This window comes from Merops nubicus, unplaced genomic scaffold, assembly GCF_000691845.1.
Source record: "Merops nubicus isolate BGI_N331 unplaced genomic scaffold, ASM69184v1 scaffold10140, whole genome shotgun sequence".
In the NCBI taxonomy this organism is placed as follows: Eukaryota; Metazoa; Chordata; class Aves; order Coraciiformes; family Meropidae; genus Merops; species Merops nubicus.
In genome coordinates, this window is record NW_008583561.1 from 1 (window position 1) to 15,160 (window position 15,160).

General features: G+C 46.7%; 1 protein-coding gene across 1 annotated transcript; it reads left to right on the forward strand.

Moving 5' to 3' along the window:
• The first annotated feature begins 3,600 nt into the window (after positions 1-3,600).
• Positions 3,601-10,866, forward strand: KLF15 (Kruppel-like factor 15). Its single transcript, XM_008941291.1, has 2 exons — positions 3,601-4,643; positions 10,698-10,866. The coding sequence occupies exons 1-2, from the start codon at positions 3,601-3,603 to the stop codon at positions 10,864-10,866; spliced, it is 1,212 nt and encodes a 403-aa protein (XP_008939539.1).
• Positions 10,867-15,160: the final 4,294 nt, after the last annotated feature.

Consider the following 15,160-nt stretch of genomic DNA (forward strand, 5'->3'; position numbering starts at 1 on the left):
TACTTAGCTTTTTTAATTTTTTTTTTTTTTTTTCAGTCATGCATTTCTGTTTAATTTCTTAGAAACATTGGGCCTGGTTCACTGGTTTATAGCTCTGTCTGTGGAGCAGAAGTCAGCCTGAACCGATTTAAAACCTTCTAGGGAACAAGAAAAAACCCTAAAGAGATTAATCATAAACTAGAAAAAGCTGTAGCAGTATACCTAGGGAATGCCTGTCAGCGTCGCTGAGCTCACGGAGTGCTGCGTGATCAGTTGTGTTGGACTGAAATGAAATGACAGGCTGGCAAATATGTCCCTGTGTTTAAGCATATTCCCAGGAATTAGCATTTTAAGGTTACTCTCAGTCAGAAAAAGCTTTCTCTGTTGTGTGGGTAATTTTTTTTTTTTTAAAGGGGGGGTTTGTTTGTTTTTTTTTTTTTAGCTGGTGATTAGATGGACGGGTTTTAAACAGAACAACATGTTTCTGGCAGAAGGGACATCATAACAACCCAGGGAACTTTTAAAAGTTGGAGGCCGTGGTGCTGCCGTGTGCTGTGGAACAGCTGCTGTATTTCACGCCAGGAGCGCCTGGTTTTCGGTGCCTCGGGCACTGGGGTCCCTCGGTCGGTGCTTGCATTTCTAACCTGTTTTCAGGGCACCTGGAGATGAAAGTGCTTTACGTAAACGGCATCATTAGTTTTCATAGCTTTGTGCAGCCCTGGCTTTTTTTTTTGTTTGTTTTGTTTTTTAATCATCTGGGTTTGGCTGTGACTTCAAGCAAAAATAGGGATGGAAGCCTTTTGGTTGTTAGTCTGGCCTGTAGGATAAAATATAGCCTGGGCCCGATCCTGCATTCCTGGCATTCCCCAAAATCTTCTTGGCTGTTCTGCAAGTTTTGAGAGTGCACAGAAAGCAGATCCGGCCCGTAAGGTGCCTGGATCTATTTGCCTGTAACAGTCCTTGCGCTCAAAATGTCTCTGGTTACACCAAGTGACATTGCTCCTTGTCAAAAGAGCTGGGGAAATATGAGTGCTGGCTGTTTTCTGCTGAGGTACATGGCTCACGGCAGTTGCTAGGGTTTTTTTTTTTCCCCCTCCTTTTAAGCCCTTTCTCAAGTTAGGATTTAGTTCTGTTCCTAGTGAAATACATGGGTAATTTGATAGTGACTTCCTAGTTCTCACAGTCATTTAAAGAAAACTAATTATTTTTTTTTTTAACCAAGAACTTTCCCAGCTGCTTCTGGTGCACGCTCTTTCCTTGCATGCAGAGCACGCCAGCTTTTCTTAGAAAAAAAAACCAAACCAACCAAACAAAAAACCACCACCAACAAAAAAAACCCATATTGCGGTCCAGATTTAATTCATAGCACCGTTCTGTAGAAGTTCAAGCTGGAACAATGCAGACTTAAGAGGGAGGATCAGAAACCATCTGGGGGCAAGTCCTCCTTTCTGCCCCACATTTCACAAGGCAGTCACCAGTTTGTGGTACAAGATAGAAACAGGCTGCTTGCGTGAATGGTTACTGGAAGCCAATACAAACTTCTCAGAAGTAGGTTGTATTTGCTGTTTCAAAACTGGGAATAACTCAGCTGTAGGACCTCTGCTGGAGGAGCTTTCTGTCAATGCAGAGACTTAGAAAAAAAACAAAACCAAAAAAAGGCCTGTGTGTTAGAAATAGTTCAGTGCTTCTGACTGTTCACTTTTACTATAAGAAATGATTATACAGTAAGGTCACACAACAGAGCCGCTAACCTCTGTTTGAACTTCCTCATGTTCGGCACATGTGGGTATTTCATTATCGGTTCAGAGGCATAGCTGACTGACAGGCCGTGCATGCCAGGAAAATGTGCAATCCTACTTTTAAGTCTTTCTTTCAACCTGCCTTCCCCTTGTTCCTGGAATAGATGCTGCCAGGGGGATGGAGCTCTTTAGGGGTGTTGTGTAAAATATCTCAGTCAGCGTTTGCTGAAGCACTGAGCATGTAGATGCCTTTTGGTTTTTCTTCAGAGAAGGCACAGACAGGGCAAATTTTGGAGATCAGGCAGCAAGGATGCTCTGCAATAGCAATAGCAGCCATCCCCTTCCCTGCACAAAACTGGGAGCTATTGACTATTCATGGCAAAGCGTCCAAAGCGCAGCGGCAGAGCCTGTGGAAAATGACAGCGTGTAACAAGATTGACTGGCATTTCCTTCACGCTGGGTCACGTGCCTCCCAATTCACACACACACACAACCTCACAGGCTGATCGAATGACTTCTATCTCTGCAGTCCACATACCTTCCACAGAATGAGTCGGTTTATTATGCACATGTACAGCTCTGCTTTCAGTCAGTCACCTTGAGCGAATGACTGAGGACCAGTGTTGGCTCTGTCTGCAGCTCTCTGCGTTTGCTAAGAGGCACAGTCTCAATCCGTAAGCAATTTATTTTTTTTTTCCCTGTGGGGGAGGAAATAAAAAGGAAACAAATACTCGGATGCTCCTCCTGCCCTTCCCCTCCCCAGAAACCTTTCTAGGAAGTTTGCTTGGCTTAACTGGTGAAGCGCAGGATGGGCGCTGCTGTGGGGGAGCGCTGCTGGGGGCTGTGCTGGCCAGGGTGGGGTTTGCCCCTGTGCCTCCGTGGGGTTGCAGCGGGATTATGGCTCTTGAGAGTGGGGGCTTGTGAGATGCTGCCCGCACTCCACCTCGACATGGCAGGGGTGGAAACTGGGGGCAGAGCTGCCTGCTGTGGGCTGCAGCAGGTGGAGATGCTCGGGGTCCCTACGAGCCCTCCCAGTTTGGCAGCTGGCACGAGGTTCAGATCGCCTTAACCTCCGTACCTGGAGAGAGGGGATTGTGGAGCGATGAGGTGAAAACAGACAGAAGTTGGCTTGCCAGGACGTGGTAATTAGTTCAGAGCAGTGCCAGCCTTATTAAGGGCAGTGCAGGTGATGATGACGTTGGCACACTGATTCATTACATCTGGAGGGGAAAAGCCGCCTAGTAAATGCTGAAGCACAGTAAATATTTTTGGCTCCTGACAGATTGATCCTTGCGTTATGCTGATTAGCCTATATTTGTGGAACTGAGGAAGTTAAAAATAAGGCTGATGGAAAGCTACAAGATAAGGAAAGGATTTGCACTTTATGGCCACCAGCAATAAACTTTTTTTAAATTTTTTTTTTTTTTTTTTTGTGGTAAAAATTTCAACACTTTATTTTTTTCTCCCCGTTTCCTTCTTTGGCTCTAGGTTTCACTGTTAGTTGGAAGCCCATAATTTATTTTCTCTTGCCAGTAATATTCTGGAAGGGAGCTGTAAATGCAGAGCACACACAGTTGGGAAATGATTTCTGAAAGAATTCTTTTGCAAATATGTGGTGCAATCCTCCAGAATGCTTTGGCCCTGACGGTCCTTAGAGGGTGGTATGGACGTATCAAAGCGTGTAGCAGCATGTGTACTCAGTGAGACTGGATGCTTTGGACTTTCCTGTGAGCTAGAGGGCTTTATGAGCTTTAGTTCATGGAGATAAATGATTAAACCAGCTTCTGACTGTTGCTGTTTTGTTTTCCTGCACTCAGGCTCTCAGCTGAACTTTCGCTGCCTGGTATATGCTGTTGGGATATCCGTAAGAGATCGCCCAGGAATGGTGGATCACTTGCTGCCTACTGATGAATCCTTTTCATCTACAAGATCTTCTCTGGGATACTTTGGGGACATGACAGCAGGGGTGAGGTCCTACCAAATGCTGCCCTCTCCCCTGTCAGAAGATGACAGCGACTCGTCCAGCTTTTGTTCTTGTTCCAGCCCTGACTCCCAAGTTCTCAGCTCCAGCTATGGAAGCACATCCAGTGTGGAAAGTCAGGACAGTATCCTAGACTACTTGTTGTCCCAGGCATCTTTGGGGAACACTGCTGCCTCATGGTGGGACAAAAGGAGGCTTCAGCCAATAGTGAAAGAGGAATACTTTAGGTTGCCTGAATTTGCCGTGGATATGGAAGACCCGGGACCCTTTCAGCCCACGCTTGAGGAAATTGAGGAATTTCTGGAGGAGAACATGGAGTTGGAGCTCAAAGACAGACCTAAAAGTGAGACCAAGGACTTGAGAGCTTGCAGTCAAGTTTCTGTTGCTTCGCTACAGCAAAAAGACCATATGTTACCCAGTGCTAGTTTAAAAGAGAATAAAAATGAACAATTGAACAGCTCAACAGAAGGTGGCCAAGCTTCAAATGGAGGAATGTCCCTGGAGAATGGAATACCGGTTATGCTTCAAATTCAACCTGTACAGGTCAAGCAGGAGTCCAACACAAGCCCAAGCTCCCAAGGACCAGCACAAGAAAACATTAAAATTGCACAGCTCCTAGTCAACATCCAAGGACAAACATTTGCCCTTGTGCCTCAGATAGTTCAGTCGTCCAATTTGAACTTGTCCTCTAAATTTGTCCGCATTGCTCCCGTCCCCATCGCTGCCAAGCCAATTGGGCCAGGAGGCATGATGCAGGGTCAGACGGGAATCATCATGGGCCAGAAATTTCAAAAGAACCCTGCAGCAGAACTCATTAAAATGCACAAATGTTCTTTTCCTGGGTGTACCAAGATGTACACGAAAAGCAGCCATTTGAAAGCCCACCTGAGGAGGCATACAGGAGAAAAGCCTTTTGCATGCACGTGGCCGGGTTGTGGATGGAGGTTAGTATTGGGGTGCAGCACTGTCCAAGCCCTTTTTCTCTTTTTCATCACTTGACCTAACTTGCCAAGCAAGTAGGTTTACACTCAGGTATATAAACTTTCTGTGCCCCAAACTTGCTTGGTTGGTTTGAGAATCAAGACCGTTTTCTTCTTGTTAGGTAATCCAGGGGCTTTCATAAATTAAATAGTAGAGCATCACCTGCTGGCACCAGTTATTGAAGCATCTTAAAAAAATGTAGTCGTTGGTAATTTGTATTTCATTCCAAGAGGGTCAGATAAGCTTGTTTCCACAGGCAGTATGTTGTATTCACATGGGGCTGGTTGCAGCTCGCCAGCAAGTGCTGGGGTGCTGCCTGCTGAGGGCTGTAAGTGAACGGGATGGTTTGGGGCAGGGTCGCTGTGCATGGCTGTGTGTGGCCCCAGCTGCACGGGGCTAAACATGAGCGCTGAAGGGCTGTGATAAGCCAGCGTGGTTAAGAGCAGCAGCATTCTGTGCAGCTTTGTAGGAAATGCTGCACTCCATCCCACTCCTTCTGGAAATGCTGGCATGACACTCTGGCATGCTCTGGGTTTTATTCTCTGTGTTGATGCAGAAAAACGCGTGGGTGCCTCTCAAAGTTGCGAAAAGCTGTCAGATGTAACGATATAACCAGAAGGCTGAGGTGGAGTTAAGCATTGCTTGAATGAAAGATTGCGGGTTTGATGGAGCAAAATGTTTCACAGAGGGTATCTCTTGATTTTTTTTTTTTTAAAATACTAGTTGGAAAATTAAAACTTTGTTAAAACCCCAAACTTTTTCTTTTAAGGAAACTGATAGACGCTTTCCGTGCTCTTTCCAATAATCACTACCCTGCCTGTTGGCAAGTGTTAACGTACAGCACCACAAATTATGATGGGAGAAAATGAAATCTTAACTCCCTTGTATTAAATTCATCCAGATTTCTTTCAAAGAATATCCTGCAGAGCTTCAGCAAGCACTGTCTAATGAGGAAATGGTTTGTGATCATGGGGAACAGATGAGGTAAAAAGTAACAGGAGAGAGCTGTGTAAAAATGCAAGTATTTGAGACATGCAGCAGTTAGAGATGGCTGGATTGGTTTGAGGGAAAAGGTCGGAATGGGGCTGAGTCCTCTGCTCCCCAGCTGGACCAGTTTGAAGTTTGTCCCTTGAAAGGACTGAGGAGATCAGTGCAATTAATTTCTTGTGTAATTTTCTTTCCCATTTCAGTTTATAGTGGTTCTATGAACTGGTGGCGATTTTCTTTCCTTTGAGTACTGGTGGTACTTGTCATGAGCCGGGCTCGGGGGCTTGCTGCTCGGGATGCACGGAAGTTAAAGCCATGCTATTTAGCTGATGAGTCCCATAAACCACAGGCTGGTTTGCTCCTCACCTGCAGCAGAGGCACTCGCTCCTGTTTGGTTGGTTGCAAGGGTGCATGTGCCCAGGAAGCAGATGTGAACATGCTTGTGGGTGTTATGCTGGCTTTCCTTGTGCTGGGATGTGAGCAAAACTCTCATTTTTGTGACAATACTTAGGACACATAAGGCTTTGTGTGATCCATGCTGAAATTTATACCAGTGCTCCCAGTGACTTCCGTGGCTCAAAAGCAGGAGTCTGAAGTGTTGCCTGTGGGTGATCTTCTCCAGCTCTGTCTGATTATGGAGCTGGTGTTTCCCAGCCTGCAAAACCAAGGGGAGCGTTTAGGAAAAATATTCAGTGGGAAGGGATGGAGGTTGAACGCACAGCAAGGTGCCTGCCTTCTCCCAGCATTATAGCAAATGGATGCAGGTCCCGCAACCAAGAATACCCTGAACTTCACTCTCAGCCAGCCACAACATCTTAAAGATGAGGAGCCCAACAGGGATGAAAATTTAATCACCTTAGCTATGAGGAATGTGTGTCCTATCCACAAACAGCTTTTGGAATGTTTTTTCAAACACTCCATTGCTGTTTGTCCTGTTGCATTTCACAGCTCAGGCTGGTACCCTAATGCCCAACACCCCCAAACTTTGGAAGGGCTCTGCTCAGAGAGGGGAGGTTTGTAGCCAGGAGAGGCAGCACTTGGGGAGCTGCTTCCTGGGCTCACAGCAACCCTGAGCACCTGCCTGGGATTCCTGCACATCCACTACACGCTGCTGCCACTTCAAAGGCCAGACCCAATGAGCACTGAATTACTCGGTCCCCTTTCGTCAATAAAGCATGTTTACCTTTTCCAGAAGTTCAGCGAGAGCTGTTATCTCACATGACTTAAGTCAAATGCATCTGGACTCTGTTTGCTTCTAGTTTTATATAATCTCAAATGAATGTAAGCACTAGACAGCTGCTAGGCTCTGCTTTCTCCCTCCTTTCCCCGCATTCTTGTGTTTGTGTATTTATTTTTTCACTGAAGGCATATAAGTTCTGACTTCACTGAAGATAGTAGTTTCAAAAACAAAACAAACTGTTGCCTAGAACTGTCTGTGCTGTGGGGGTTAAAGCTTTCCCATCTCTCTGGGCAGCCCTGCTCTGGTGAAGTTGCATGCTTTAAATGCACCAAGGTAGAGGTGTGCACATGGCAAACCCTTGTGCTAACCCCTAGGACAGCTGGAGAGCTCCAGGCACCTCCCTGGAGGAGGCCGAACCCTGCTTGCTTGTGCCCTTCCTTGGCACAGGGCGAGAGCTGTTTTCGGCAGGCTGCAGAGAGCTGTTCATGCGTGGCCAGTGACCCATTGCGTTCGGTAGCCCGCTGTACCGGTCGGCGTGCTGATCCGTGTCATACTGGTGTGTGCCTTTGGCACGTGGCAGCCTCTGGTTAGAGCTGCTCCTCAAGACAGCCCTGACCAAAAGCCGAGCTGCGGCGTGGGCTGGTCCCCAGCAGCCGTGTTATGTCGTGGAGCAGGAGAAGCTCCTTCTTCCCCTCCGTGGTGCCGCAGCGTACGGAGCTGTGGTTGGTGGAAGGTCTGGGGGATTTGGGCAGTCCTGTGTAAATGTCTTACTGCAACGCTGGGCTGGAGGTGCTTCCACACAGCCCGCTCAGGAGAGTGCAATACAAGCTCTGCCTGGTTTGGTAGGGAGGGTTTAAAGGCTTGTAGTGTATGGGACCAGGAGAGGGTGAGGAGGATCATGTGTGGGGCAGGTGTCTTGCAGGGGTCTGTTTTGCTGGTGCTGTGCAAAGGGGTTTATAGATGCGCAGGAGAAGGGCTGGTTTACCATAGTGGTGCTTTGGGGATGGGCAGGATGAATCCAGAACTTTCTTCTACTGCGGAGGAAAGGTACAGCCTGGGTCAGTCTCAATGGCTGGTGGCCGTGGTAGGAACCACGGAGTACTAGGCTGACGCTAGTGACCTTTCTTGACCCGTGAGCCATATAGCAGTGTCCTCATTTGACCAGGAGACACTGGACACATCCATGTATCAGTGAGCTCTAGGATTTGTCTCCAAGGGAGATGTTGTTACAAGTCCTTTGGGGTCCCACCAGCTAGAAGGATGAAAGAGACCCTTCTAGTTGCTGTGGAATTAATTGCCCAGATTCCTCCCTTCTTTTGAAGGAGGAACCCTTGGAAATGGCAGTGACTTGGCATAGTGAGGTGTTCCTTGGAGGTACCTTTTTTTTTTTTTTTTTTTTTAATTTGGTTTTCCACTGGGGATTATTTTCAGTTTTCTTGGGGTGATCGTAGTGCCAGAATGTGCTGCAAATATCATTTCACTGCAGAGCCAGGCCATCAGATCCTCCTGGCTTCCTTGTCCATTGCGTTGTTTTTTTGTAAACACACCAACAGCTCGAGGTTTATTTCTGTGGATTCTGTAAGCTGATCTTTCCGTGACTGCTGGGGAACAGTATTGCAACATTCCTGGTTCTTCAGCTAAGGACATCGTTATGAGGCAGAGTTTATTTTTATCGGATGAACTCATGCAAGCGCCTGGGGTATGAGTGGAGCTGCTCATCCCTGACATGCGCCTCTTTCTCCCCCACCATCCATGCGGTCCCCATCAAAATGCACTTGCAGAGCTCTTGTGCAGTATTAGCCGTGTTGCTACTGCACTTGTGTTGTAGATGGTGACCTTGATGGCCAAGGACATGGGACAAGGCAAGCCAGCCACATCTGGTTTTGCTCCTTCCCTAAGCGATAAGCCTGTATATGAGGAGATGGCTCTTTGCAAAGGTGCCTTTCCCAGTCTGCTCCCCCTTTTCCCTGGAAGCTTGCTACCACTGAAAACGGGTCCATTCCTTGTCAAACACTGAGTCTCACCAAGGTGGTCTGCACAGGCAACACCCCACCCTCCCCAGAAAGATGCTTAGTCCCACTCACCCCTAGCTCTATGAGAGCATCCCTCCAGGCATGTGGCACTGGGACTACCTCACTGCTAAGGACTTGGGAGCTGCCATGTCCACAGACTGTGGTTTTGAAAAGCTGTGGCTGGAAGGAGCAGGGTTGCTAGAGTAAGCAAACATGCAGGTGCTCCGAGTGAAGAGAAACCTCTGTCATAGCCCTTAAGAAGGTGATGTGTCCCAGGTGAGGAACAGATTGATGGCTCCATGGGGGCATCTGCATATTGCTCTTAATGGTGAATTTGACTCTTTCACCATGGGGATACCAAAGCAAGGGCAAGGCAGAAAACCAAGAGAATGGGTGAAGGAACCTCCTCTAGAAATGCCTCTGGGAGAGATGTGTCCACACCATATCCTATCCGTGATGATTATCTGTGTCTGCTTTGTGCTGGCTGCAGAGTGCTCCCTGGGTAGAGAGAGTCACTAAAGAGCTGCAGGAACTGAGGAAACCATTCCCAGCTTTCCCAGTGCCTGCACCCTGTTCCTCAGCTGGTGGCAGGAGACCAGAAAACCTTTATGTGGAAACTTACTTTTCTTCCATGAAAGATTTATTCATAGGGGTGCAGTGGTCCTCTTGCCCTCCCTTCATAAAAATAGCATATTCACCCTGCTGGTGATGTGATATTTTGCTCCAGAAGGGCACATTTTTCTACATGTTCTTTTCCCCATTTATTCAGCTAGTGCCCATGACTTCATTTATTTATTGTAAATAAACAGCTGATACCGTTTCTTGCAAGCTCTCTTTCTGTGCCGCTCTTTGTTACTGCTCTGGCAACAAAACACTTAGTTGCCCTTTGTCAGGCAGCAAATTTTTTTGTACCCATCCGGACAGGGCTGTTTTAGTGTGACATTATTAATTAACCCTGTGGCTCCTAGTTAGGTCCAACAGAGCCTGGAAATAGAGCCAGCCCTGCTGTAAAGACCAAAGGATTAGCTGATTTGAGTTCAGTAAAGCCTGTGAGATTCACAGTGGCTGTTCAGGGATTTTTCTGTGGGGATGGAAGGTGGGAAATATCTAAACCAGAAATAACACTGGGAGACAATTTTGGTAATTAAAGGCTCAATCTTGATTTCAATTTACCCATGAAGTAACTATGCTAATGGCCGTTGGGGCCCACTTGGATTTCAGCTGTTACAATGTTGAGCATCTCTGGTACCCGGATGTTAATTTAGCCTGCAGGAGCATGTACAAAAGTCAATTGTTCAGCTCGATCTGATAAGCCATGTAGCTTCTGGGTAGCTATGTCTGGCTGTTACCTGGTGTCCATCTCAAACAAGGTACAGTTACTGGCTGTCTGTTGTGCTCCTGTCAGGATGCATTTGGCGCAGACCTTTCCTGTAGGACATTGGTTGTTATTTCCGACTGAGAATGGTCTGAGCTTGGATTTGCAGGAGATGGGTTGTGGGACAGGCAGAGGGATTAAGAGCAGCGCTGTTTTAGTTGAGCTGTACAGGTGTTATTTGGTTCAGGGCAAGGCTCGTACAGACGCTGCCTCCATGCATCAATCTGAATGCAGAGCTGACATGGGGTGAAGCTGAGAGCTGTATTTCCATCACTGCTGCTGACAGCCAGCTGGGCCCAGACCAGCCCCGTTCTCTGTCCCTTGCAAGCTTGTGCCTGTGGGCTTTGCCACAAGCAGAGTCTCCCAGTGGCCTGAGGAGAGACTTTCTTGTGCTGTGAGAGACTTTGCAATGTAAAACCCTGTTTATCTGAAAAGACTTCTCTTCTCTTCTCTTCTCTTGAAGGTTCTCCAGGTCAGATGAGCTGTCGCGGCACAGGCGCTCCCACTCGGGGGTGAAACCCTATCAGTGTCCTGTCTGCGAGAAGAAGTTTGCCCGAAGTGACCACTTGTCCAAACACGTCAAGGTGCATCGGTTCCCACGAAGCAACCGCTCCGTCCGCTCCGTGAACTGACTGGCCCCGCTTTCCCCTTCCCGCCCAGCCAGCCCACAGCAGCTCACCACAGCACTTTGCTCACTACGTTTCTAGCCATAATTTATTTGTCTCCACAGAACAGTCAATGCTGTTACTTGATACCACCGTGTCTTGAGTGTCCCATGTCCTTTAAAGATGATCTGAGAATGAAGTTCCTTTTGGGTCAAGGGAGGGGGATGCTTTTTTTTTTTTTTTTTTAAGGATGTTATTTTCCTTTCCTTCTATCTTTCCCTCCTTTGCTGCTGCTTCTTTTGGAAATTACAGTGTTTTATTTTTAGCTGTTTTCTGCTGCACAGGAAAATGTAAGAGTTGCTTGCTGCTAGTTAATTATAGCCCTGGCATTCCTCAGGGCTTTGCTCATGTACAGGCCATTCATTGTGAGTTTTTATTAAGCTGCACTATTTGTCCAGTTTGGAAACAGCAAATTCCTTTCGAAATGAAAACAACTCCTTTGGTTTTGGGTTGCCTGAGCCAAGGATTTGTAGGGGCTGGCCATAGGAGGAGGAACAGTGGGAGTCAAAGACAGAGGGAGGCAAGGCATGGAGAGTGCTGGAATGTGCCTCTGTGCCTCTCTGACTTCTCCGGCTCACATTTACCTTTTCCTCGGCTATGGCTATCTATAAATATTTATGTATATATATTCATATATATATATATTTAAGCAAAGGCATGTCCCAAGCAAACCCAGAAGCTCGGGCTGGATGGAATGGCTTGGAGTGGAGCCTCGTGGTGTGGCTGGGAACATACCATGTGAGTGCTGCCGTGGGGACAAGAGGATGCCGATGCGTGGAAGGGAGCGCCGCCCTCCTTCCACTCGGGCTGGCAGCATCCACTGTCTTTAGCAGAAGAGCTGTTGTCTAGCACATAAAGCAGCAGGAAGCCGTGTGTGAGAATGGCTGAGCTCTGTTCCTGTCTCTGCTCCTGTCCTCTTGTGTGATCTCTGAGGAGAAACCAGAGTGCCAGCCCCAGAGGTGCCCTGTGGTCCTGGTGAGCACCGGGCATCCCGAGCATCCGCTGCGAACCAACGCCTCGCAGGCTGGAGCCAAGTCTCTCTTTTGTCTGCGGACCGGTGGGGTCTTGTAGGATGTACCCAGGGAAGAGTGGGGGATGTCATGGCCTGGTGGGACAGCACCATGAGGTCTTCTGTCCAAGGGTGATCTTCAGTGCTTAATCCTCTCCTTATTAAGAGAGGATCCTGACAGCCATGTCAGAGCTCCATGCAGCTGGGGTGGGCGAACGGGTGAGAACAGTAGCCAAAAGAAACAAATTTCTGTGATAGCTGGCTAAGAAGGGAATTTAAATAAATAATCAGATGGTAGCAGGCAAATTATTTCGTTCATGTTTCTTCTTGTTTTGTTTCTCCTTTTGAACTCTGGCGATTATAAGAAGCTTTAGAAGAAAATAGAATTCAGTGATTAGGAAAGATTTTATAATGGATGTTGCATTTCCTTTCCATTCGCAGACAGCACCTGTTTGTCTTTTTGTTGGCAAAATGGGAAATAGGAAACTGTGATTCTAGCGCTAGGCAGAGCAGGAGCCCGCACTGTGGGAGAACAGCAGGTCTAGCTAAAGTGAATGCATTCCTTTTGTCCTCTAGAAATTAATATAAATGAACTATCATCTATTGACTGGTTTATATCACATCCTATGAATGTATGTAAATAAAACTGTACATAGAAGCATATCTATATAAAATATCTTTTAATAACATATCAAAATTTGTGTAAATTGGAAACAAATACCTATAAAGCCAGTGTACATAAGTTACAATTCTGTATATTTTCTTTTGTTCTTCATAAAAATATATTTACTTTGACAATAAAATGAAAATGGAAATTTTAAATCCCTTCTTATTATTCATTAATTTCCTTTGTAGCCAGCTCTGTAATGGGGCGCTTGAAATTTTGATTCACCTGGATGTAACTTTCCAGGTGCTGAGTAACAGGGAGGTGATGGAACAGATCTGAAGTTGCCCTCAGCAGTTTTTCTCCTCTCAGGAGGTTCCCGGGAGGCGCGGCGCGTTCCAGCTCTCCCTTCACCGGAGCCCTCACGCCTCGCCTGCCAGCTGCGCTGGGACCCCAGTGTCTTCTCTGGTTTCTGACTGCTGTGGGACAGGTCTCCAGCTGCAGTAAAACGGTGGCTAATAACTCGGAGCAAGCAGGTTTTGAGGAGACCCAAGCTCTAGTGGTTAGTGTGAAGGAGGAAGGGCTTCAGAGCCTGTTTGAAACTGTGACAGTGACTCACTGTGTGACCCAGGACAAAGGACTCAATTGCCATGTGCTGCAGTTCCCTGTCTTGTAAATCAGGGATAATAATGCATCCTAGTGATACTGCGGGACTTAATTTACGCTTGTGTGATCCTTGGATAGAAGAAGCAAGCAGTAAGAGAAGTAGTCACAGGATTAGATTGTGAAAGAAAGGCTCGGCATGGCGGAGGTCTTGGTGCCAAGGCGCTTCAGTTGACTCTTCAGTAAATCCCACGTCTGAAAGAGTGATGTGAAGGATCTGTGGTACGAAGCATGCCTCAGGCCTGAGAAGACGCCCTGTTCTGCAACAGCCATTGCTTCCCATTTGTCACAACAGGGGCATGAACCTGATGCCCGTACGATCTGCAAGCTCGGACATCTCTTGCGCCGTGCTTGGGCCACTGGAAGAAGGAACCAGCAGTGTTATTGGTGTTAAAATCACTTCTAACTCTCCATGGGAGCAATGGTGCAGTGGGTCCAGATCTTCTCCCAGCAAGAATCGCTCTGAGGCTAATGGGCACTTAGGGATTAAAATCTCTCCCTGAAGAACGGCCGCCAAAAAACGCCACCTGATGAGCCAGGGCTCTTGAGACCCCTGATTATTTTTCCCAGAGGACCCATATGAGTCTGGCAAGAGGACCGAGGGATGAGGTATACTAAGTTCTGTTCTCCTCAGGTTGTTGTTACCTCCTGAGATGTAGCCTGAAGTCCAGAGTCCTAAGCACAGCTGTTTTAAGAGTGCTAGATGCCTACGTGCTTTAATTAGCAATCGTGCACCAAGAGGATCTCCGATTCCCTTCTGTTCTCACCCTGTCGACATCACGCATTAAACTAGCTGCTTGATTTTAACCAGCAGCTCAGTCTCCTCCCCATCTCACCTGGAGTTCTGATATTGCTGTAACGCTGGGCCATTCACCCTGCAAGACACTCGGGGCAGAAGCTTATTTTCCGCAAGAGGCAATACCTAAAGCTGGAGCAATGCAAAATACCTGCTGCTGGAGTACAGCAGTGCAGAGATCTAAGATCTAACCTATGTTTTAGCCTGGAATATTTTCCATGAAACACTTTTTTCTTTTTTTTTTTTTTTTTTTCCTTTTTCTTTTCTGTTTTGCGGTTTCTGAGTGTGGATTGTTGTTTGTTTTCTGGTGAATACCTGTAAGGAAATCTAAGTTTAGGCAAAAGTTGCACCATTTTTCTCAAAAGAGTAGTGCCATGTTTGCTGTGAAAGGAGAGTTAGTTCTGCATGGAAATTAATGAAGTTTTCGGAGGTTTGTCACAACAAAGTAGAACCTTCCAAAAGAGACATTGCTGGTTTATTTATGTTGAATTACTGCCTTGCTTAGGTCTTGCCCATTCATGAGAAAAATGTGGCCTTGCATTAAGCCTGATTACTCTTTACCCAACTGAAGATATATATTTAAGTGCTTTGATGCCACAACTGTAAATAAGTTTATCATGTACCTGCTTCAGCAACTCTGCACAGCAAAGCACAGCATGGCATGATGATACATATACCTATGTCTCGTTGATTTAAAACATCTGTTATTTGGTTTCTAAGGTGTGAATGGACCTGACTGCACTGTTAGAGCCTTTTCATAATGATCATGATCTGGTTCTTAACACTTTGTGAGATCTCTGTATGTTTCTAAAAGGCTTTACTTGCGGTTTCTGGCTGTTTATAGTCTCTTCATCAGAGCTATTGAAGGAATACTGTTACAAGAGTTGAGGAGCCATCAGCTGGGAGGGTTGTACTTGAGGTAAGGACAATGCATAAGGAGTAAGATTAAAGTGATATTTCTGTGCGGTGGCCTGACTTCTGTGACCCTGGCTAAACACAGAGCAGTGGAGTGATGCGTCCGAGACTACAGAGCAATGTAGACAGGAAATGGGAACAGAACCAAGAAACCCCAACTCACCTTTGTCCCGGACAGTGGCACAGACCACGCGTCAGTAATACACAGCAGGTTATAGAAGGCAGCAAGTAGTAGGATGTGTGAGAGAGACATCTGATAAGCAAAGAAAGGTAA

Coding starts and splice junctions, on each gene's coding strand:
- KLF15 (XM_008941291.1), top strand. CDS start 3,601: ATGGTGGATCACTTGCTGCCTACTGATGAATCCTTTTCATCTACAAGA. Junction 4,644..10,697: donor TGGCCGGGTTGTGGATGGAG/GTTAGTATTGGG, acceptor CTTCTCTTGAAG/GTTCTCCAGGTCAGATGAGC.